The sequence below is a fragment of the Mesoplodon mirus genome (assembly GCF_964341445.2).
Source record: "Mesoplodon mirus genome assembly, chromosome: 2".
NCBI lineage: Eukaryota > Metazoa > Chordata > Mammalia > Artiodactyla > Ziphiidae > Mesoplodon > Mesoplodon mirus.
The window spans coordinates 178138628-178161867 of NC_138977.1; the positions used below are offsets into that span (position 1 = coordinate 178138628).

At 43.5% G+C, this 23240-nt stretch overlaps 1 protein-coding gene across 2 annotated transcripts in view; it reads right to left on the bottom strand.

Annotated features, from left to right (window-relative positions):
• Positions 1–10244: 10244 nt before the first annotated feature.
• Positions 10245–23240, bottom strand: part of GRID1 (glutamate ionotropic receptor delta type subunit 1) — a 678013-nt gene continuing 665017 nt past the window's right edge. Inside the window, exon 16 of one of the 2 annotated variants that reach the window (XM_082629921.1) lies at positions 10245–10934. In XM_082629921.1, coding sequence (XP_082486047.1) covers positions 10506–10934 — 429 coding nt within the window. In that variant the 3' untranslated portion in view covers positions 10245–10505. The remainder of the gene's footprint in view (positions 10935–23240) is intronic. The other variant, XM_082629922.1, reaches the window with a different exon arrangement.

Consider the following 23240-nt stretch of genomic DNA (forward strand, 5'->3'; position numbering starts at 1 on the left):
GGTAAAAATACATATTTATATCTTTAGGGTAATTCCTTTAAGAATTTAGAGGATATTAGAATGTATAACCAACATGCTAGCAGAGACAAAGATATTGAATGACAAAGCATTATTTTGACTACAAAGTAGGCCAAAAAAGAAGATAATTAACATAGAACAAGAGGGACAAATAGAAAAATAAATAAATAAATAAATAAGATTGTAGATCTAACCCAAATGAATCAGCAAGTACATTGAATGCAAATGGACTAATTACTACAATTAAAGATTTTAAGAAATATACCAAATTAAACACAGACACCCCCCCCACACGCACACACACATTTACACAGAACTTTAATCTGCTTACAGATGTCACACCTTAAATATAAGCACACAGAAAAGTTTGAAAGTAAGGAATGGAGAGGTGTCAATTGTCCCCAGATTTATTTCTGGATTCAATGCAGTTTCAATCAAAATGTTAAGAGGAATTTTGTGGAAAATAGGACAGTGATTCTAAAATTGATGTGTAAGTGCAAAGGACTGACTTAAATTACCAGATACCACAGCTGATTACAAGGCTGCAGTAATCAAGGCAGTGTGATCTTAGAGAAAATGGACAGATAGGCCATCAGAACAGAATATGAAGACAGGCCAACACATACAAGCTCACTTGATTTATGATAAACGTGACACTGCAGTAGTGATGGCAACGGGATTTTTTCCAATGCGTGGTGCTGGAATAATCAAATATCTGTGTTTTTTAAAATGTATTTTAAAACATTTAAAATACATTTCTTGAAAGTTAAGTCCAGGAGGATTGTAGATGTAAATGTGAAAACCAAACCGTCCCTGGCCTGGGTTAGGTAAAGCTTTCAGAAACAGGACAAGTTGAGCACTGAGGGTAAGAGAAAAGTTGATACATGAACCTACATTTAAATTAAGAACTTCCGTTCAACAAAAGATACCAGAAAGAGAGTGAAAAGGCAAGTCACAGTGTGGAAGAAGAGAGGCATTTCACAAAAGCAGATATTCAGACAAACATATGTAAAGGCTCAGTCTCATTAGTCAACAGGAATATGCAAATGAAATCCACAGTTTGTTATACTACATTCCCACTAGAATGACTGCAATTAAAATATCTGAAAGTACTAGTGTTGGTGAGGATTTACAATACTTGCAACTCTCAAACATCACAGGTAAAGTGCAGAAATCAGCACAACTGTTTCTGAAAACTTTTTAGCAGTATCTACATGAAGTCCAACTGATGCATATCTTTGAACCAGCACTCCAACAGAAAGGCATACATAAATTTGCCTAAAATCATGAACAAAAAAATGTTCATAGGGACACTATTTGTAATAATATCAAATGAAAACAAACCAAAAGTTAATCAACAGTAGACTGCATAAATTGTGATAGTCAGATAATTAAATCCTCTAGAGCAATGAAAATGAACTTCACATAGAAATGTAGAGAAATCTCTAAAGCCAATGTTGAATGAAAAAAAAAAAAAGCTAGGCCAAAAAAAGGATAATTGATTCTATCTGTACGTATTTCAAAAATATATGAAATTAATCAGTGGCTATAGAACTGGGAGGCATGGTTACCTTTGGGGTTCCAGAGGTGTCCATTGGGAAGGTGGCAATGTTCTATTCCTGTTTTGGCCGGTGGCTACACGAGAGTGCTCACCTTGTTAAAAATGAATCAAGCTGTACACTTATGATTTGTGCACTTTTCTGGTGTATTTTATAATTTTTTAAAAAAGTATATTTTCAAACTGTGCCCTTGTAGTCAGTTGAGCCCTTTGTGACCATATTGCCTACACTAACGACGTTCATCACTGATTAAGTACTTGCTATGTGCTAGCCAATCACGCTGGTACTAGATGTTTTATTCCAAGTTTTATTATTTCATCCGTTGAGATGGGATTGCTGCCGTCAGTGTATAGATTTCACAGATGTGGAAGCTGATACTCAGGGGGGTTAAGTGACTTACTCATGGTCATATAGCAAGAAAATAGCAGAATTTGACTTCAAAAACATGCCTTTCTGATTGCAATTCACTGCCTCCTCTGTCGAGAGGCACCTTCTACCTGAGGTAACATAGCTTGTCCAGATGCTGATCAAAGAAGATTCATCCACTGTGAGCTTCACACCTAAGGTAGTGGCAGAAACTGAAAAGCAGGTACAGACAGAGTAAATGTAAAATGGTCTCAGCACACATACTCATGCATCTATTTTTTTCATAAGACACAAGGGAGTTAGGTCCTACCTCAGAAGAAAAGAGCCATCACCCCAGGAAGCCCCTGAAGATCTGGGGTTTTATGGAATATGTGACTATGAACCTCACCCCTGAAACTACATTCCCCAGGACTCAGTGCCTCTACAGCTTTGGAGGCTGGTCCTCCCTAGAGCCTGCTTCTTCTCTCATCTGCATTTCATTATGAGCACATATAGAAGTCAGGGCACTGACTGAACAGCTCCCAATCAATTCATGCCACTCTAGGTGAGCCAGGCTGCTTTTCATTTGCTTTCTGGGAACCATCAGAATTATTACCTGAGCGGGTGTCGGGAACAGGTGAAGGCTGCAGCCACTGTCAGCTCCCAGTGGGACAGGGCTGGGGCATAGGGCAAGTGTCCCAGTTCTAGGGGTAAAAATGGAAATGTTGCTTTTCTTTGACCTGGAAGGCAACTTTGCCTGCTGCCCAAGCTGAAAGGAAGTGTTCCATATGTGAACACTATGAATGAGATGCTTGGCTTAGCTCTGAGGCTGAGCAGTTCCCACCAAGAAGTGGGATGATGTAGGTATGCAAATCACCCCAAGAGCTGCCATTTATGAGACTTTATTTGTGCAGATGCTTTATCACTGATCCTCACAACCGATCAGGACTCAGGACCCATTTTACAGGTGAAAGGACACAACAGGGGCTTGGAGATGATAGTGATGGGACCAGGGATACTCATCTGGTGAGTGACAAAGACCAGAATTTAAGCCAGATCCGTTTGATCCTCAGTTTGTACTTATATGAGTGTTAAGCCATGCTGCCTTCCATAGAGGTTCATTTGGCTCTACCTTAATGCAGAAGAAAGTAATTTGACCTCCATGAAGCAAAGGTAAACATGGCCTTGCTTGTCAGCCTCTGCATAGGTTCGACAGGAGACTCGGGTATCAGAAGAGGGGAGCTTATGAACTGGAAAAACTTCATTCTAGCTGTCTTAGGTCACAGACAGCTCTACACCTTTAGTCTCCTCACCTTAAATCGAGGATCACAGAGCTGAAAAGTCCAGAAACAAAATGAAAATCGTGGTCTTGCTTATTTTAGTGACACTCAGCAGTTGCCTAGCTTGAGGTCTAAGGGACACTGATCCCTTCTCTCTGTTCCATCCCCCAAGGAGCCAGGCATAGGCAAATACATGTTGATATGTCCCAGGCCCTGTGCTAACAGTTTCAATGTAAAGTGTTAATACTTGATCGTGAGTAAGAGCATGGACTCTGCACTCAGATTGCCTGGATGTCACATCCCTGCTCCACCAGGTAAGCAAGTCACTGAACTCTGAGCGTCATTTTCCTCGGTAGCTACAATGTGCGATAATAACAGGAACAAATGAGATGATACAGAGAAAGCTTTGGCATGTAGCAAACACTCAAAACCTTCCAGCTATCCATATGATTACCAACTATGGAATTCTCACAAAAGACAATGAGACAGATATTATCATCATCAATATATGAATAAAGCAGCGAGACTCAAAGAAGTAAAAAACAGCAGCAACAACAAAAAACCCACTGTACTCAAGATGTCACAACCAATACGTGCCAGAAGTAGGATTCCAGCCCACACTTGGCCAGTTTCAATAGCTGTTCCTTTGCCCTGTCTGGACCACCTTCCTGTGCACCAGGATTACAGCATCAGCATCATCCCATGGCCCCTGCATCCTGCAGTTTCTAGTGTGCCCTGCCCGTGGGACTTCTCAGCCTCTGGGTTAAAGTCCCAAGGGTCCTAGACACAGGGGATTTCCCCACACTTTTTCCTCTGGCTACAGTTCTGTAATTCTTTCCCCCCTCAGATGGGTACCAACTTGCCATCACACCTAAACACTGGCATTGGGAGAGTGGGACACAAGGGCTTGCCTGAATTCCATCTCTTACAGGCAGTGTCTTAGAGTTTTTATAAGATAATTTTAAAGAATATCCTAGAAGATATGGACCTTGTTTCTGAAAAGCATGCACACACACACAAAGTAACTCAACAATCTGACAAACAGTTTTTAGAAGGTTGTCAGGCACCTCTGAGATCTATCCAGGGACTTCAGGGGAGGAATTCCTGCTCTGGGGAGAATCCTAAAGTGCTTTAGAGCACAAGTCAGCCCTGGAGCTTCCCTTGGCCTGGTATACAGTTTGCTTTCTGTAGAAGGAGGGGCTTTGGGGAGAAGAGATACCCTCGGGAAGCAGCCCATCTTCTGAGTGAATCTGGCAGACTCTGATTCCCTGCCTGGTTAAGGGCTCTTTAAAGGAGCAGGTACCTGGCCTAGACTCTGTGGGTAGGAATAACCCTGTTAGCCCAGGCTAGCCACGTCCACAGCAGGGGTGCAAAAGCAGATACTCACCAACACATCTGAGGCCACTGGAGAGGAAGCAGCAGATGCAGAAGCTGAGGGACCTTGTGGGGCCGGCTCCCCCCTACCTTGGGACAGAGAAGGCCAGCATGGGTCCAGCGGCTGAGAGACAGTGGGTGTGCTCCCTACCGAGGGAGAGCCAGCTGCTTTGGCAGAAACGTGTGCTCGAGACTCAGACAGACGAGGAAACAGGCAGCCCAGCACTATCACTTACCAGCTTGGGGACCATGCCTTTTTGAGTCTCACCTTCCCTTTCCACAAATTTTGGATAATAATTTTTACTTCGCAGCGCTGATCTGAGAATGAAAAGGCATTTGTATGCAAAGGGTAGAGTACAGTCCCTGGAACACTATACAGGCAGACCTCATTTTATTGTATTTCACTTAACTTTATTGCACTTTGCAGATATTGCATTGGCTATAAATTAAAAGTTTGTGGCATCCCTGTGTCAAACACGTCTGTTGGCACCATTTTCCCAACAGCATTTGCTTACTTCGCATCTCTGTGTCACATTTTGGTAATTCTCACAATATTTCAAATTTTGTCATCATTATTGTATCTGTTAGAGTGATCTGTGATCAGTGATCTTTGATGTCACTATTGCACTTTCATGTTATGACTCCCTGAAGGCTCAGATGATGGTTAGCATTTTTTAGCAATAAAGTATTTTTAATTAAGGTATGTACATTGTTTTCTTAGACATAATGCTATTGTACATTTAGTAGACTACAATATAGTGTAAACATAACTTTTATATGCAATGGGAAATTCGTGTGACTTGTTTTATTGTGATATTCACTTTATTGCAGTGGTCTGGAACCAAACCTGCAGTATCTCTGAGGTCTGCCTATACCTCATGCCTATTCTTATATGGAAACAATTAGATGCCTTGGAGAATGCTTGAGATTTCTTTGCATATTTCAAGGATTTGGGTTGAAAATCTGAAGGATTTCAGAATAATGGTTTGGTTACAGTTCACTGCACACTGAGCCACCTGGCCAGAGAGAAGCCACTTTGCAGGAAATGCGTCTCCCTCCACAGTGGCTGATTGCAGAACACCACTTGGCTGATGGTTGCATTGAGACTGCGCACTGGGCAGAAAAGCTCTGAAATAGCCTTTCTTCCCTGGACTCTGTTTCCTAGATCTGAGGAGCAGGACCTGCTTCCATCACCTAAGTGCATTGCTGTGTGCTTTTAAACTCTATATGCCTGCACCTGCAATGGTGAGTGTGTGTGCATGGACCCCAGTGTCCATGCATGAGCATGTGTATATGTGTACATGTGCCTGTGTACCCTTATTGTGTTTGTTGGTAAGTCTCAGTGTGTTGGTGGCTATTTTGTTTCTCTCTGAGCTTGGATACCTGGTTGTCCCTAGCAACTGTATGCTTGAATCTGCCAGCAACTGAGCCCTCCCAGAGACACATTTGATTGCTCACCCTGGTGCTCCCTCTTCTGGATCCTGGCCATTGACCATTGCAAATTTCTGTAGCAGGAGGTTTTTTTCTTGCTGTGGAGAGACCCTCTCCTTTCTCTGGAGCTCAGCACCCAATATCAAGTTCAGAGGTCAGAAAATGAAAGCTAGAGGGAGGGTCTGATGTCATTGACATTGTCCCTTCCTTCCTTGTAGAAGGTGACTATTAGCTCACCTGATTTATCTGGAACGTGTGCACTTCTCTCATAAATAATCCCTCTGACTCTATACCAATGGGAGGGAAAAAAAGACAATAATTAAAGTTATTGGCACAGGAAATTGTTACCTGTCTGAAGTTTCCTGGTATGAAGGGTAAGAGTAATAAGGATCAAGCATAATTTCATTTATTAAAAGCAACTAATGGTATGAAATAAAATAATATTTTAGATGTAAAACATGTCACATTAGGAACAGAAATTTTGTCTCTTTTATTGTGTTCATAACCAGGGAAGGTCAGTTAAAATATTTTGAAATTTTATCTAATCTTGTGTTGCCAAAGCTAGGAGAGCAAAACAAAGCTTTTGTTAAGACATAGATGCTAATTCATGAGCGCTCACCTGTGGGAGTGAAAGGTGAGTTTCTCCAGAAAGTTTCCTGCAATGAAGGCAGAGGCCCGTGAGTAAGTAACCCCTTAGTAAGTAACCCCATACTGTCACATAGAGACCCAGGTTCTCCATGGGACCTTGCCCACCCCTATGATGATAAAATGAGAAGGCATAGACCAGAGGAACGGAATATTCCTTCCATGTGATCATGGCCTTTAGGGTCAGTGGTCTTTTCTTCCTTTGTGTGTCCTTTGTCTTCTTTCAGCGCTTGAAAAGACAAGATTAAGTATGGAATTCATTTCACCTTGGCAAGATTTAGAAGGATCTAGAATTTAAGAACTGGGCAGCTTTTTCTTAAGAAAATAGAACCCTTTGGGATTCCTGTCCAGATCCATCTGTCTGTCCAGATGACCTAGGAATGCCTGAGGGTTCGCTGCCTCCCTGCCCCCGGCGTTTGGAGCCTGCCCCCAACACTGGAGAAGCCTCTCATTGGTGCGGGGACAGAAGGGCAAGGGCCAGACAGGCTCCTTTCAGTGCCTAAAAGTTGAAAACTTGATCATGAAGACCAAACTCCTCAGGTCAGTCCTCTTTGGCCCAAGGCTGGCAGTGGAGCTGTTTCTCCTGCAAAGGCCTAAGTCAGAGGGGAACCTTGTGATGCAAAAGATAGGTCTGGAGAGCATATGAATCTGGAGGTCCAGGGCCCAGGCTGGTGATCCTGGGGCCATAGAGATGACTGGGCGTATGGATGTTCACTGGAAAATGGTACCCACAGACCCTCTGAGGGCCAAATATTGAGAAGCCAAGCTGTGGGTCCTCAAAGAATGACAGACCCTTAGCCCGAAGGCCAAAGCACAAGGAAGCAACTTCTCCAAGGTCAGAGTGGATGTAGAGATGAGAGAAGAAACAAAGCCACCCAACTCTTAAAAGGATGTTCATTCCACAAGGCCATGGGAACACGTCCCTATGGAGTGTGGCCGAATTTTCTCCAAGGAGTTTTCCAAGAAGTCACATATCACAGGAAGCTGTTAGGTTAACCAAAGATTAGGATGACTTGTCAGCCTGCTCTCACATTGCTCCCCAGTCGGTGTGAGGGTGCTCTGTATACACACTGGGTGAGGAGGGCATGCCTCCACCCCTAGGCGTGCCTGAGACCCACTTGGCCTACGAAGTTGCACTCACAACAGTCCCCGCCAATGGGACAGAATCCAGCTGCTGCCCAGGAACAAGCAGGTAGCATTTCTTCCCCCACAGAAGAAGAGGATAGGGAGCAAAGTCAAGTTTTATTATTAAACAACTTTAATCCAAATGCTGATTATTATTTGCAGTGTCTGAAGGCACAAAATATACCTAAAATGTATGGAATAGTCTAAACAGAGTTATAAATCCAAAGAGCAAAGCGTGAAAAAAAAGATACATTCTGAGCTGACACAGAAATCTGAGTTGGGAAGAATTTTTTTCTAGAGAATTTGCTTGAATATCAATCATTTCCCCTCATGCCAAGGATAGGAAATTTTAAAAAATAACATAAACATGGCGAAGAATAACACCATGAGGTGTTAATATTTTTTTATCAGCAAAATACCTTTCCCTCAAAGATCCACTTGCTATCATCCTCTCTCTCTCTCTCTCTCTCACACACACACACACACACACACACACACAATCTCTCACCTCTCCTTGACACCCATTCAAAGCAAACTGTCCAAGAAAATACCCATGGTATACCCCAGAAGACAGGTCATTTCAGGGAGAAAAAAAAAAAAAAACGAAAAAAACCAGACTTGGGTGTGAGATAAGGCAGTGAGACCAGAATTTGATTTAAAAAATAGAGAAATATATATGAAAACTTGACCATCCAGGGCAGGACCCCTCAAAGTGCTGATGGAAAGAAAATGAAGCCCATCCTCCCTCAGGGTAACCATTGCCCACCTAAGCTTCCCCATCTGCGTGCACCCAGGTCTGGGCTCCACACGCTGTGATTGGAGAAATGTCAGTGGATCTCCTTGGTAGCGTGAATATCAGGCCACTCTCAGAATCCACAGATAAATAACATAATTATAAACACTCTCCTCCCCAGTGCGATGCAGCCCCTCCTACTGCTCAATCATGTCATGCAGGACTTTGGGAAAGAAATCAATCCCAAGCTAGTTATCACCCTCATAAATACATCTCTGGAGTAACTCCACAGTGCTATAGGAGAGGCAATCAATAGGGCTTTGTATTTCTCCACGACCACAGATCCGAGCTCTCAGCCCCCTGATTGCTGCTGGGAGAGGGAGCCCCACCCTTTTTGGTGCCAGATGTAGGCTGCGTTCACCACATTCTGGCAGGTCAGGATAGCAGAATCACCTTCGTCTTCAGAAGAAGAGCTTGAAGGTACAGCTCACAGTACTCGAATTACTCTGCCCCTAGTGTTTTGCTTTGTTTTTGTTTTTTCCCTCTCTGGTTCTGTAGTTTAATTGCCCCAGAAAGGGCAATGGAGGGAGGCAGGGCTGTCAGGTTGTCTTCGGCTTCAGAAACAGAGTTTCCTAGCAGGTTTACCAGCTCAAGGATAGGCCTGTGGATCTCAGAGACTATATGACACCATCAGCCAGGAGGGCCCCTGCTATGGGCTACATCACAGCTTGAGGGTTTCTGGTCTGGAGAAGGTGGCAAAGCAGGGTATGACGGCTCATGCTGGGCTCCGGCCCTGTTTGGCAGACTGCCTGCAGTGTTTAAGACCCAGAGACATTCTTTTACTTTTGGGGCTACTTCCCTGGGGGCTGGGCATTACTTGTCTCCACATCACACAAAGTTACGCTCTTCTTTCTCTCAGAGCTAAGGCTTCCTCTTACCTGAACCAACATGACCCCTTTGATCTACTCTGGGCACTCCCATCACCTAGAGCACTAGTCTGCTCACCTGGGGTACCTCTCTCCACTCCTCCAACAGGATCCTTTTACCTGAAACCACGGATCTCACATCCAAGGGAATATCCTCCCCCTACCTGGCTTCTCATCCCCCCACCTCACCTGATCCACACAACACACCTCGCATCTCCCTATCCCAACAGACAAGGCCAAGCCCACCTCTGCCCAGTCTCCAGAGGAAATGATGGGACCTACCCTCCTTCTCCCAGATTCCATCACTTGTTGATTCTTCCAATTAGGAAAAGAAAGTAAAAAACAAGGCAAACAGGATAACCCTAGAGCATGTCGGCCTCAGAGTTGGTTGCATTGGCCTGATGCTTCTCTTGGGTCCACAGCACACTGTGACATGCAGTAGGGTGACCAATAGGACTGTTCTGTGTCCCGGGAGCCTCCTCAGTCCCAGGCTGACTGGCACAGTTGATCACCCTACAGCACAGGGACCCAGGGGTCGGATCAGCACTGACTTGAGGCTCACCCTTTATCTACCCGAGAGGACTAAGGGGAACCAAGGACCAGGAGCGGAGGAACATGGCAGGAAACCATGGGACAGGGCAGCAAGCAGCAATTGGGGCTCCTCTAAAGGGACCGGCTGCTTACCTTCCTCTCTCCGCCAGCAGGGGACATCCTTATCTGATCGCCCCTCCTGCCCTCGCCCTCAGAAAGGCCCAGGAACAGGGGGCTTCTTTGGCACTTCAGAATGATCACAAGTAATTTGCCTTTTTATTCATATAGAACAAAATTTACAAAGTCATTCATACAGTTTTTGTGGTTTTTTTTTTACTGACTTCGAAAATTGGGAATATTCAAAATACACTTTTACCCCACTCCATTCTGTCATTATTTACACATATATACAAGAAAAATGAAAGAGTCTCTGTGTGTGTGTGCACGTGTGTGTGTGGCTTGTGTTGTTGTTTTCTGGTATTAAAAAGCTCTGCTGGTCGGGTGGGTGGATGGGTGGGCAGGAGGGCAGGCGGCGCGATCAGATGGAGGTGCCGTGGGAGGTGTCCAAGGCCTCCGGAAGGACGCCTCCAGGCACGGGCTGGAAGGACATGGGGATGGGGGTCTTCACGGGGCTCTGGCGGAACAGCCCCCCGTTGGGCGACCTGTGTTTGCACTGCATGGAGGGCATGGTGGCCGAACTGCTCAGTGGCAGAGGCAGGTTGCTGCTGGGCCCTGACGAGAGTGTCCGGCTGGTGCCGTGGCTGCTTTGCTCAGGCAAGAAGGTGCTGACCGAGAGCTGCGTGTTCTGATACTCCCGCGCTGGCTCCAAGGCCTGGCTGGGAGCCAAGCCCCCCATCTCCAGGGCCGAGAGCTCAATGGACGCTGGGGAAATCTGCTTGTGAGCAATGTCTTCATCCATTAGACTGTTCATGCGCCGATGGACCTGCTCCAGATTCACTTCTTTGTCCTGCAGGGAAAGCACAGGAGGGTCAGGCCAAGCCCTAACAGGTGCCCCGATTGGCTTTCTGAAAACTCTGGGAGGCTGGAGACCCCAGGCCTGTTCAGCCTGCTGGGCACTGGGTGAGCATGCCCCCATTTCTCTCCCACCTCCCCTTAACTGCATGGCCAGCCCTGTTACCTGGGGTACCAGTAGCCTGGGACACTGCCCCCAGGTAGCAAAGACCCAGCAAGCAGGATTTGGCAGCATCTGCCACCTGCCCCCAACCCCCGCCCGTGCTCTGTTTAGAACTGTCACACCCAGAGGCAAGCCTTGGGAGAAGATGCTTTGAACAACTGGCAGAAACAGCAGGAGTCCCATGGGAATAAAAGGGAATGGTCCTTGAGCTCCTAATATGCCCCATGGATTTGCCATTTAGTGCTCATAATGTTCAAAAGACCTGGGGGGATCAACCCCACCTTATGCAAAAGGAGGCTTGGGTTCAGGAAGGTCAATGGCCTCCCAGATTCATAACCCCAGTGAACGGCACAGGCGGCACGGGAAGCCTGGAGCATTCAAAATCTCTAGAGATGCCAGGGAGGGGGCATGTCCCCATCTGGAGTCTCATGGGGCTGGGGTCCTGGATAAGGATGGGGGGTGGGATGGTGAGGGAAGAGACTTCCCAGGGGTCAGCTGACTTTTCCAGTATCATGAGAGTTTGAGGCTGCCGAGATAGGCAACCCTCACACACCTGACTCTTTCTCCACACGGTGCACAGCGTCAAGGAAGTTGTTTTGTTTGTTCAATTATCTATTTGCTTAAGAAAAGAAGCAGAACAAATATCACTGATATTTTGTCTACAGTGTCAGAATAAATCAAAGAGGCCAAACTACTTGAAAGCTTTTTGAAGGAAAAAGACCATGTAATCTACTTCCTCAGTTTCTCCCCAGTGACCTGGGGTACAAACCCAGGTGTCCATGGAAGAGCCATGCCAGCCCCTCAGTGAGGTGTTAGAAGTTGCAGTCCTATTTTCAGGAGTATTAGTGCGGATGTGCCAGGCAAGGTTATTCCCACTGCCTGTGCTTCCCTGTTGTCAAACTGCATGAGCAATACCAAGTCAAAGCTCTGCTGCAAGACAGAGCATCACAGGCTGTCTAATGTCAACATCCATATAGCAGAGACAGAAACCTGTCTCCTGTCCACCTGGTAGGGTTGTTAGAAATACCATGAAATGTAAAAGCCCTGAATGTACTTTCAAAATAAAAAAGAAGGAGACATACATATCCAAGGGCCATTCCAGTGACTGCTTTGGGCTCTTCTAAGGCTAGTGGGAGAGGATATTCCCCAGGAAGAGGCAACCCTAAATACCTGGCGTGAGCTCCCCTCTCATAGGAGAGTATGTGGGGTTGGTTAAGTTTCATCCCATTAAGTCTCATCCCAGCCTTTCTCAGGCAAGGAAGCTGTCTCTGCAGACCACTCCATGCTCCCAATGCAGGGAGCTCCATGCTCCCTGGCGTGGAGAAGGCAGGACCACTGCTCTCTCCACAACTTTGTTGAGTTCATGACTAGCACACAGGGCTTGGCTTCTGGCGGGACACCTACTATCTTCCCCAGAACCTTTCCCAGAACAAGAAGACTGACAATACTCATACAACAATGAGGAACTCATTCGAGGCCAAGAGGAAACCTGAGGATAAGAAATCCAACTGGTTTGAGGGTGGAAGGCACTATGGGAAGTGGGTCATTTCATAATGGAAGCCACATCAGAAATCGTTGACATGGCCCCATGGGCAGAGCCAAGCTTCCAGTGATCTGAAGCCGAAGCTCAGCAGAGCTCAGCTCACCGTTGCTGGGAGACTAGCTCCAAGTTAGGGACACCTCTGGGTGGCAAGTATGATGGGTGAAATTGGGGCAAGTGGCTTGAGTACCAGGCCTTTACTTAGACTAAACGTGGTGCATACAATGTCTTTCACTGACTCCTTCAACAGTCTGTAAAATGTTTACCAAACTAAATCCAAGTTCTCTTCTTAACTAAGTTACAGCATGGTTGATCCAGCTCTGTGCAACCTTGCTCTTTGCCATGTATCATTTATATGCTGTGTTTCTATTCTTGAATATTGAACTATTTTTAATAGTTGTTAAACTGTTATATTAGGCACTGGCTGTTTTACTGCTATCAAGCATCAATTCTCCCTTCCCAAGAAGACCATGATTTATTTTCCTTGAGGGAATCACTTTTTCCCCACTAGATAAGTTTGGCAGTGCCCTGCCTACCTGTAGCCAAAAGGCAGGACCATGACCCAGGTAAGGACAAGAGAACTGGATCTGAATCCTGAACAGAGATAAAGAGACAGAAGATGGTTGACGGTCCATCCACGACAGCGGTAGTGCTTCAAGAAACTTTCTACTCTGTGACCACCTCCTGGATTTTGCCTCCCAGCCCTCCAAACAAGCCTTGACTTCTGCCCATCACCCAGCATGCTTCTCCAGCCTTCTCATGGCTGCTGTGAGCTCCTGATGCACTGTTTCATGTGTGTCAGCCAAAGTCAGTGCCACGGCTGTGTTGGTAAATATTTGTGTCTATGGGCTATTTTCATTTCAAAATACATGAAGGGCAGAAGACAGGTACCAGAAAGCCTGGAAGCTGGAGAAATTGAAGGAGAATTTCAGACACTTTTGGAGCTTAAGAATATAAACTTCCCTTCTCTTTGCAGCCAGCCAAGCTCGAAGAATGGACAAGCCAAGGGCTGGCAGAGCCTTTAGCCTAAAGGAAAACTGATGACCAAGTGAGTGGTCCTGGGATCACTGGAAGAACTAGTTAGTTGCATAATCTTGCCTTTTTCTCCTTTCTGTTTTCTTTTCAGGGCTGTAAGAATCCTTTTGAGGACAGAAATAAGTAGTTTAAGAGTAGACTAATTTGGAGTGGGAGATGAGTGTCTTGGTCCCAGCTGTGTTCACTCTGGATTCTGGCAGTTAAAGGAGAGGGCCTGGCCCCCTTTTACATAGTCAATGGAACACTTGGCCAGGACAAGTGTTCAGATGCTCCCCATGTTTTGGGGGTAGACAGGTAGAGAATGAGAACTTCCTGCCAAAGAAGGCCAGAGGGAGACAGAGAGTTGAGAGTGGGAGCAAAGTGAAAGGAGCCCTCTTACCTAATGCCAGGGAAACAGACATAAGGAAAGCTTGTGGGAAGACCAACGAACCAAAATCTTCTGGAGGAATGGGAGCAAAAGAGGTCACCTTTTTGATGAAATCCTTCACCAGTGAAGGACAAGGGAGAGGAGGCTTGGGGGCAGTATTATAAAAGTGATAGGGCACAGGCATGATTATATAATAATCTAGCATAATTATCACAGCTCGGAGGGGTTGACCAGGTAATATCAAAGCATCTAGAATAAAGACCAGCCCAGAGTGTGGATGTGGAGACAATCCGATACCCTAGAGTGCAGATTTTTGGAGGAAAGAACTTGAATAAATAGCATTTATTTTGTGTTTTTTTTTTTTTGGGGGGGGGGGTAAGCAGGCCTCTCACTGCTGTGGCCTCTCCCGTTGCGGAGCACAGGCTCCGGACACACAGGCTCAGCGGCCATGGCTCACGGGCCCAGCCGTTCCGCGGCATGCGGGATCCTCCCGGACCAGGGCACGAACCCGCATCCCCCGCATTGGCAGGCAGACTCCCAACCACTGCGCCACCAGGGAAGCCCTGTGTGTTTTTTTAAACATCATTTTTCCACTTATTATTAGCACTTGACATGAGGTGGAGAAGAAGGAGGATGAAATTTGGAGCCAAAGGTTGAGATTTGAGTCTGGCTTCTGCTAAGACACACAACCTATCTGGGCCTCCATTCTCTCCCCTATAACATGGCAGTTGTACTAAAATCTGCTTCCTAGGAGCCGGGTAAAGATCAGGGAAGATGGTGAATATAAAAGTAAATGTTGTGATAATTGTACAAATATTTAACAATGTTAATAATATTTGCTGCTATTGATAAGACTGAAAAATATTTCCCTAATGTTGCATACCTGACTCCTGAGGCCTTTCTAAGATGGGTTTCTTTTTTTATTTTTATTGTATCATTCACTATGTCATTTAAAAAAATTATTGTAATTTTTTTTACAGCAGGTTATTAGTTAACTATTTTATACATATTAGTGCATATATGTAAATCCCAATCTCCCAATTCATCACCCCACCACCCCACCACCACTTTCCCCCCTTGGTGTCCATACGTTAGTTCTCTACATCTGTGTCTCTATTTCTGCCTTGCAAACCAGTTCATTGGTACCATTTTTCTAGATTCCACATATATGAGTTAATATATGATATTTGTTTTTCTCTTTCTGACTTACTTCACTCTGCATGACAGTCTCTAGGTCCATCCACATCTCTACAAATGACCCAATTTCGTTCCTTTTTAGGCTGAGTAATATTCCATTGTATACATGTACCACATTTTCTTTATCTATTCGTCTGTTGATGGGCATTTAGGTTGCTTCCATGACCTATTGTAAATAGTGCTGCAATGAATATTATGGTGCATGTGGCTTTTTGAATTGTGTTTTTTTCTGGGTATATGCCCAGGAATGGGATTGCTGGGTCATATGATAATTCTATTTTTAGTTTTTTAAGGAACCTCCATACTGTTCTCCATAGTGGCTGTATCAATTTACATTCCCACCAACAGTGCAAGAGGGTTCCCTTTTCTCCACACCTTCTCCAGCATTTGTTGTTTGTAGATTTTCTGATGATGCCCATTCTAACTGGTGTGAGGTGATATTTCATTGTAGTTTTGATTTGTATTTCTCTAATAATTAGTGATGTTGAGCAGCTTTTCATGTGCCTCTTGGCCATCTGTATGTCTTCTTTGGAGAAATGTCTATTTAGGTGTTCTTCCCATTTTTGGATTGGGTTGTTGGTTTTTTTAATATTGAGCTGCATGAGCTGTTTATATACTTTGGAGATTAATCGTTTGTCCTTTGATTCATTTGCAAATATTTTTCCCATTCTGAGTGTTGTCTTTTCGTCTTATTTGTAGTTTCCCTTGCTTTGCAAAAGATTTTAAGTTTCATTAGGTCCCATTTGTTTATTATTGTTTTTATTTCCATTTCTCTAGGAGGTGGGTTAAAAAGGATCTTGTTGTGATTTATGTCATGGAGTGTTCTGCCAATGTTTTCCTCTAAGAGTTTTATAGTGTTTGGCATTACATTTAGGTCTTTAATCCATTTTGAGTTTATTTTTGTGTATGGTGTTAGGGAGTGTTCTAATTTCATTCTTTTACATGTAGCTGTCCAGTTTTCCCAGCACCACTTATTGAAGAGGCTGTCTTTTCTCCATGGTATATCCTTGCCTCCTTTGTCATACATGAGTTGACCATAGGTGCATGGGTTTACCTCTGGGCTTTCTATCCTGTTCCATTGATCTATATTTCTGTTTTTGTGCCAGTACCATATTATCTTGGTTACTGTAGCTTTGTAGTATAGTCTGAAGTCAGGGAGTCTGATTCCTCCAGCCCCATTTTTTTTCCCTCAAGACTGCTTTGGCTATTCGGAGTCTTTTGTGTCTCCATGCAAATTTTAAGATTTTTTGTTCTAGTTCAGTAAAAAATGCCATTGGTAATTTGATAGGGATTGCATCAAATCTGTAGATTGCTTTGGGTAGTGTAGTCATTTTCACAATATCGATTCTTCCAATCCAAGAACACGATGTATCTCTCCATCTGTTGGTATCATCTTTAATTTCTTTCAACAGTGTCTTATAGTTTTCTGCATACAGGTCTTTGGTCTCCTTAGGTAGGTTTATTCCTAGGTATTTTCTTCTTTTTGTTGCAGTGGGAAATGGGAGTGTTTCCTTAACTTCTCTTTCAGATTTTTCATCATTAGTGTATAGGAATGTAAGAGATTTCTGTGCATTAATTTTGTATCCTGCAACTTTACCAAATTCATTGATTAGCTCTAGTAGTTTTCTGGTGGCATCTTTAGGATTCTCTATCCATAGTATCATGTCATCTGCAAACAGTGACAGTTTTACTTCTTCTTTTCCAATTTGTATTCCTTTTATTTCTTTTTCTTCTCTGATTGCCATGGCTAGGACTTCCAAAACTATGTTGAATAATAGTGGCGAGAGTGGACATCCTTGTCTTCTTCCTGATGTAAGAGGAAATGCTTTCAGTTTTTCACCATTGACAATGATGTTTGCTGTGGGTTTGTCGTCTATGGCCTTTATTATGTTGAGGTAGATTCCCTCTATGCCTATACTCTGAAGAGTTTTTATCATAAATAGGTGTTGAATTTTGTCAAAAGCTTTTTCTGCATCTATTGAGATGATCATATGGTTTTTATTCTTCAGTTTGTTCATATGGTGTATCACGCTGATTGATTTGCATATATTGAAGAATCCTTGCATCCCTGGGATAAATCCCACTAAATGATGGTGTATAATCCTTTTAATGTGCTGTTGGATTCTGTTTGCTAGTATTTTGTTGAGGATCTTTGCACCTATATTCATCAGTGATATCAGCCTGTAATTTTCTTTTATTGTAGAGTCTTTGTCTGGTTTTGGTATCAGGGTGATGGTGGCTTCATAGAATGAGTTTGGGAGTGTTCCTTCCCCTGCATGTTTTTGGAAGAGTTTGAGAAATATTGGTGTTAGCTCTTCTCTAATTGTTTGATAGAATTCACCTGTGATGCCATCTGGTCCTGGACTTTTGTTTGTTGGAAACTTTTTAATCACAGTTTCAATTTCATTATTTGTGATTAGTCTCCTCATATTTTCTATTTATTCCTGGTTCAGTCTTGGAAGGTTATACCTTTCTAAGAATTTGTCCATTTCTTCCAGGTTGTCCATTTTATTGGCATAGAGTTGCTTGTAGTAATCTCTTAGGATCCTTTGTATTTCTGTGGTGTCCATTGTAATTTCTCCTTTTTCATTTCTAATTTTATTGATTTGAGTCCTCTCCCTCTTTTTCTTGATGAGTCCAGCTAAAGGTTTACCAATTTTGTTTATCTTCTCAAAGAACCAGCTTTTAGTTTTATTGATTTTTGCTATTGTTTTGTTTCTATTTCATTTATTTCTGCTGTGATCTTTATTTCTTCCCTTCTGCTAACTTTGGGTTTTGTTTGTTCTTTCTCTAGTTCCTTGAGGTGTAAGGTTAGATTGTTTTGAGATTTTTCTTGTTCCTTGAGGTAGGCTTGTATTGCTATAAACTTCCCTCTTAGAACTGCTTTTTCTGCATCCCATAGGTTTTGGATCATTGTGTTTTCATTGTTATTTGTCTCTAGGTATTTTTTTATTTCCTCTTTGATTTCTTCAGTGAACTCTTGGTTATTTAGTAACGTATTGTTTAGACTCCATGTTTTTGTGTCTTTTATGTTTTTTTCCTGTAATTGATTTCTAATCTCACAGAGTTGTGGTCAGAAAAGATGCTTGATATGATTTCAGTTTTCTTAAATTTACCGAGGCTTTATTTGTGACCCGAGATGTGAATCCTGGAGAATGTTCCATGTACACTTGAGAAGAAAGTGTAATCTGCTGTTTTTGGATGGATTGTCCTATAAATATCAGTTAAATCTATCTGGTCTATTGTGTCATTTAAAGCTTGTGTTAGGTTATTAATTTTCTGTCTGGATGTTCTGTCCATTGGTGTAAGTAAGGTGTTAGAGTCCCTCACAATTACTGTGTTACTGTCAGTTTCCTGTTTGATAGCTGTTAGCATTTCCCTTAGGTATTGAGGTGCTCCTATTTTGGGTGCATATATATTTAAATTGTTATATCTTCTCCTTGGATTGATCCCTTTATCATTATGTAGTGTCCTTTCTTGTCTCTTGTAACATTCTTTATTTTAAAGTCTATTTTATTTGATATGAGTATTGCTACTCCAGCTTTCTTTTGATTTCTATTTTCATGGAGTATCTTTTTCCATCCCTTCACTTTCAGTCTGAATGTGTCCATAGGTCTGAAGTGGGTCTCTTATAGACAGCCTATAGATGGGTCTTGTTTTTGTATCCATTCAACAACGCTGTCTTTTGGTTGGAGCATTTAATCCACTCACATTTAAGGTGATTATTGATATGCATGTTCCTATTACCATTTTCTAATTGTTTTGGGTTTTTGTAGGTCCTTTTCTTCTCCTGTGTTTCACACTTAGAGAAGTTCCTTTAGCATTTGTTGTAGAGCTGGTTTGGTAGTGCTGAATTCTCTTAGTTTTTGCTTGTCCATAAAGCTTTTGATTTCTCCATCGAATCTGAATGAGATCCTTGCCAGGTAGAGTAATCTTGATTGTAGGTTCTTCCCTTTCATCACTTTAAGTATATCATGCCACTCCCTTCTGGCTTGTAGAGTTTCTGCTGAGAAATCAGCTGTTAACCTTATGGGAGTTCCCATGTATGTTATTTGTCATTTTTCCCTTCTTGCTTTTAATAGTTTTTCTTTGTCTTTAATTTCTGTCAATTTGATTACTTGATTTGATTACTTCGTGGACTTGGGTGGCTATTTCCTTCCCCATGTTAGGGAAGTTTTCGACTATAATCTCTTCAAATATTTTCTCATGTCCTCTCTCTCTCTCTTCTCCTTCTGGGACTCCTATAATGAGAATGTTGGTGCACTTAATGTTGTCCCGGAGGTCTCTTAGACTGTCTTCATTTCTTTTCATTGTTTTTTCTTTATTCTGTTCCATGGCAGTGAATTCCACCATTCTGTCTTCCAGGTCACCTCTCTGTTCTTCTGCCTCCGTTATTCTGCTGTTGTTTCCTTTTAGTGTATTTTTCATTTCAGTTATTGGATTGTTCATCTGTTTGTTTTTTCTTTAATTCTTCTAGGTCTTTGTTAAATAATTCTTGCATCGTCTCAATCTTTGCCTCAATTCTTTTCTGAGGTCCTGTATCATCTTCACTATCATTATTCTGAATTCTTTTTCTGGAAGGTTGCCTATCTCCACTTCATTTAGTTGTTTTTCAGGGGTTTCATCTTGTTCCTTCATCTGGTACATAGTCCTCTGCCTTTTCATTTTGTCTATCTTTTTATGAATGTGGTTTTCGTTCCACAGGCTGCAGGACTATAGTTCTTCTTGCTTCTGCTGTCTGCCCTCTGGTGGATGAGGCTATCTAAGAGGCTTGTGCAAGCTTCCTGATGGGATGAACTGGGGATTGGTAGAGGTGGGTGTTGCTCTGGTGGGCAGAGCTCAGTAAAACTTTAATCTGCTTGTCTGCTAATGGGTGGGGCTGGGTTCCCTCCATGTTGGTTGTTTGGCCAGAGGCAACCTAGCACTGGAGCCTACCCAGCTCTTTGGTGTGGCTAATGGCAGCCTCCAGGTGGGCTCATGCTAAGGAGTACTTCCCAGAACTTCAGTTGCCAGTGTCCTTGTCCCCATGGTGAGCCACAGCCACCCCCCACCTCTGCAGGAGACCCTCTAACACCAGCAGATAGGTCTGGTTCAGTCTCCCGTGGGGTCACTGCTCCTTCCCCTGGGTCCTGATGCACACACTACTTTATGTGTGCCCTCCAAGAGTGGAGTCTCTGTTTCCCCTAGTCCTCTTGAATTCCTGCCATGAAATCCTGCTAGCCTTCAAAATCTGATTCTCTGGGAATTCCTACTCCCGTTGCTGGACCCCTAGCATGGGAAGCCTGACGTGGGGCTCAGAATCTTCACTCCAGTGGGTGGACTTCTGTGGTATAATTGTGTCGTTTGTGAGTCACCCACCCAGTGGTTATGGGATTTGATTTTATTGTGATTGTACCCCTCATACCATCTCATTGCAGCTTCTCCTTTGTCTTTGGATGCGGGATATTTTTTTTGGTGAGTTCCAGTGTCTTCCTGTCAATGATTGTTCAGTAGTTAGTTGTGATTCCGTGTTCTCGCAAGAGGGAGTGAGAGCACGTCCTTCTACTCTGCCATCTTGAACAAATCTAAGATGGCTTTCTTAAGTGCAGTCTTTTCCCGAGATGGCTGCCTGCTCTCCTCCGCCTGGAAGGCCTCTCTCTGATCTTTTTCTTGAATAAATAGCATTTTTAAATCCATATTTTTTCTTGCCTCCAATTAAGGACAAATGAATCACTTCCAAGAAGGGCTGCAAAGCTGTGCAGTGGGTCTCATCTTCCACTGAGGTTATTTATTAGCCTGTAACCTCTCCCCATTGGGACACAGAGAAAATGTCCATACCCATTGAACAAACTTTCCAAGGAGACCTTCCTACTCCAAATGGCAGTCAAGAAACCCATCCTCTCCATACCAGTGGGACCTCATTCTATTCAAAATCTATTACTGCTGGTCAATCCAACAGAAAATCAAACCTGGGGAAAAGAGGATGCCATCATGAGCTTCCTATATTGGTTGTTTAACTGCACAAGAAAATGAGTAGAACTAAGCCAAATACCTCCTTATCCTCTCTGGAAAACACATGCAGCCCATTTCTGAGTCTCCCAATATGTCCCATTAGGTGTCTGTTTAGGGGGCCGGAGCTGAAGTGCAGAGGATTGGAAAAAAACACCTTCTTTGGAAACTCTGGAAACACTGTCTTCTTGGATCAGATTGAGCACACATCAAGTCATTTCTGGTGGCTCCCTGTCCAAGGAAGTAGGAGGCAGACATAATCCACCTGCTCAAGGAAAGAGGCAGGAATGATTTGAATAATTATCTATATTTTAGACAAAATGGGGCATTCTATTATGTTATGCAAATTCAAATAATGGACTTTTTTATGTGCACTACATCAGTTTACATCCTCATTATATCAAGATTTCAGTGTTCAACCAGGTAATGACAGCTGTGGAAAAAGACTTGGAAGCTTGCTGCTGCATTCATTAATTTACTGTAAGTAACTGACCTAGTTAAACGGCCCTGAATATGACATAAAATTCATTGATGGCATTTATCCATGAATCCGGCTGAATTCCAGTTCTGTGTTTGTTACCTCATATTAAACATGACAACATATGCACCAACAAAGGTTACTGGAGACCCTCTCCCAGCTACTGTCTTGCAGAGAGATCAAGTTCTGTAACTGAGCCTCTGTTCACCAACATGGAAATAAAACACTGTACTGGAAAATGGTAATTAACTAAACTATCATCTTTGCAAGAGCCGGTTCCAGGTGGGACTCATTAGAACTGACTTTGTTTGGAGTCCAATGGCTCCTACTTTAAGTTAGGCAGGAACAAAATGGAATGAGGGACTTCCCACATGACGGAATGGTTGTAGGAGGTGATCTTCTATTACCGCAGACGAACCAGGTAGTAAATAAGACCCAACTGGCTGGGAGAAACACCATCAACATGATCTTCTAAAGTGTTGCTCCAAAGAATTGCTCCAACCCAAAGGGCTGGGCTGGGGATCTTAGAGAAACAGCCGGGTATGAGCAAAGAAGCTGAACTTTAAGCCAATGAAGTGGTCTCAGGGGATGAGATGGGCAGTATTTCAGAATGTTAGAGAAAGAGTTCTGATGAGCTTATTTTCAGATTTTGTAGGGGCAGACAAGGAAAGGAGGGAGCTAACAGACACCTCCCACCTCCTACGTGGTAGCAGCAGGTACACACGGGGTGGAGAGACTTGCTCACGGTTACACAATTCTATGGTAAGTGGAGCACCAGGATGAGAGCCTGTGTTTACCCAGTTCCAAAACCTGAGCTCTTTTCCACTCATTTTCCCCTTGGCATGATGGTGTAGACCACTGGTTTTCATCCTCGACAGGATACCAGAAGCACATGGGGAGCTTCTAGAAAATACAGTTGTCCAGATCTGCCTAATATGACCCTTTGGGGAATGGAGCCCAAGCATCTGTATTTCTAAAAAGCTCCAGAATGAATCACCTCTGATGTGCAGCCAGAATTGAAAGCCATTGATCCAGCTGCAATAGTTCCACAACAATTTAACATTAATAACATTTTCTTTATAGGATCCTAGACTGGTTCATTCATTCGATAAACACTTTTGAGCTCCTACTACAAGAGGAGCTAATGTTCTTCGTGAAGCGTCCATCTTGGTCCCTGGCACACAGAAGGTGCTCAATAGTTTGTATTCATCACCCCTTAATAAGAGGTCCCACCGTTCCAGAAACTGAGCAAAGTGATAGGAATGCAGAGGTGGAGAAGAGCCAACAGACTCAAAGCAGAGATAGGCAGGTAAACCATTAGTGGCAATTTGGAATTCCACCCAACACTCAATCCTGAGTGTTTACACAGGGAGGCAAGAAGGCCCGTGGAGATGGGCAAGGGAGGTTTTACAGAGCGGGGTGACGTCTGAGCTGGTTTTGAGCTACATGCTGGTGTACGGTAAATGTTCAGTGCCTTCTTACTGAAAGGCCATGAGTGAAGGGCTGAAACACACACTCACTGTCTTTACCCTC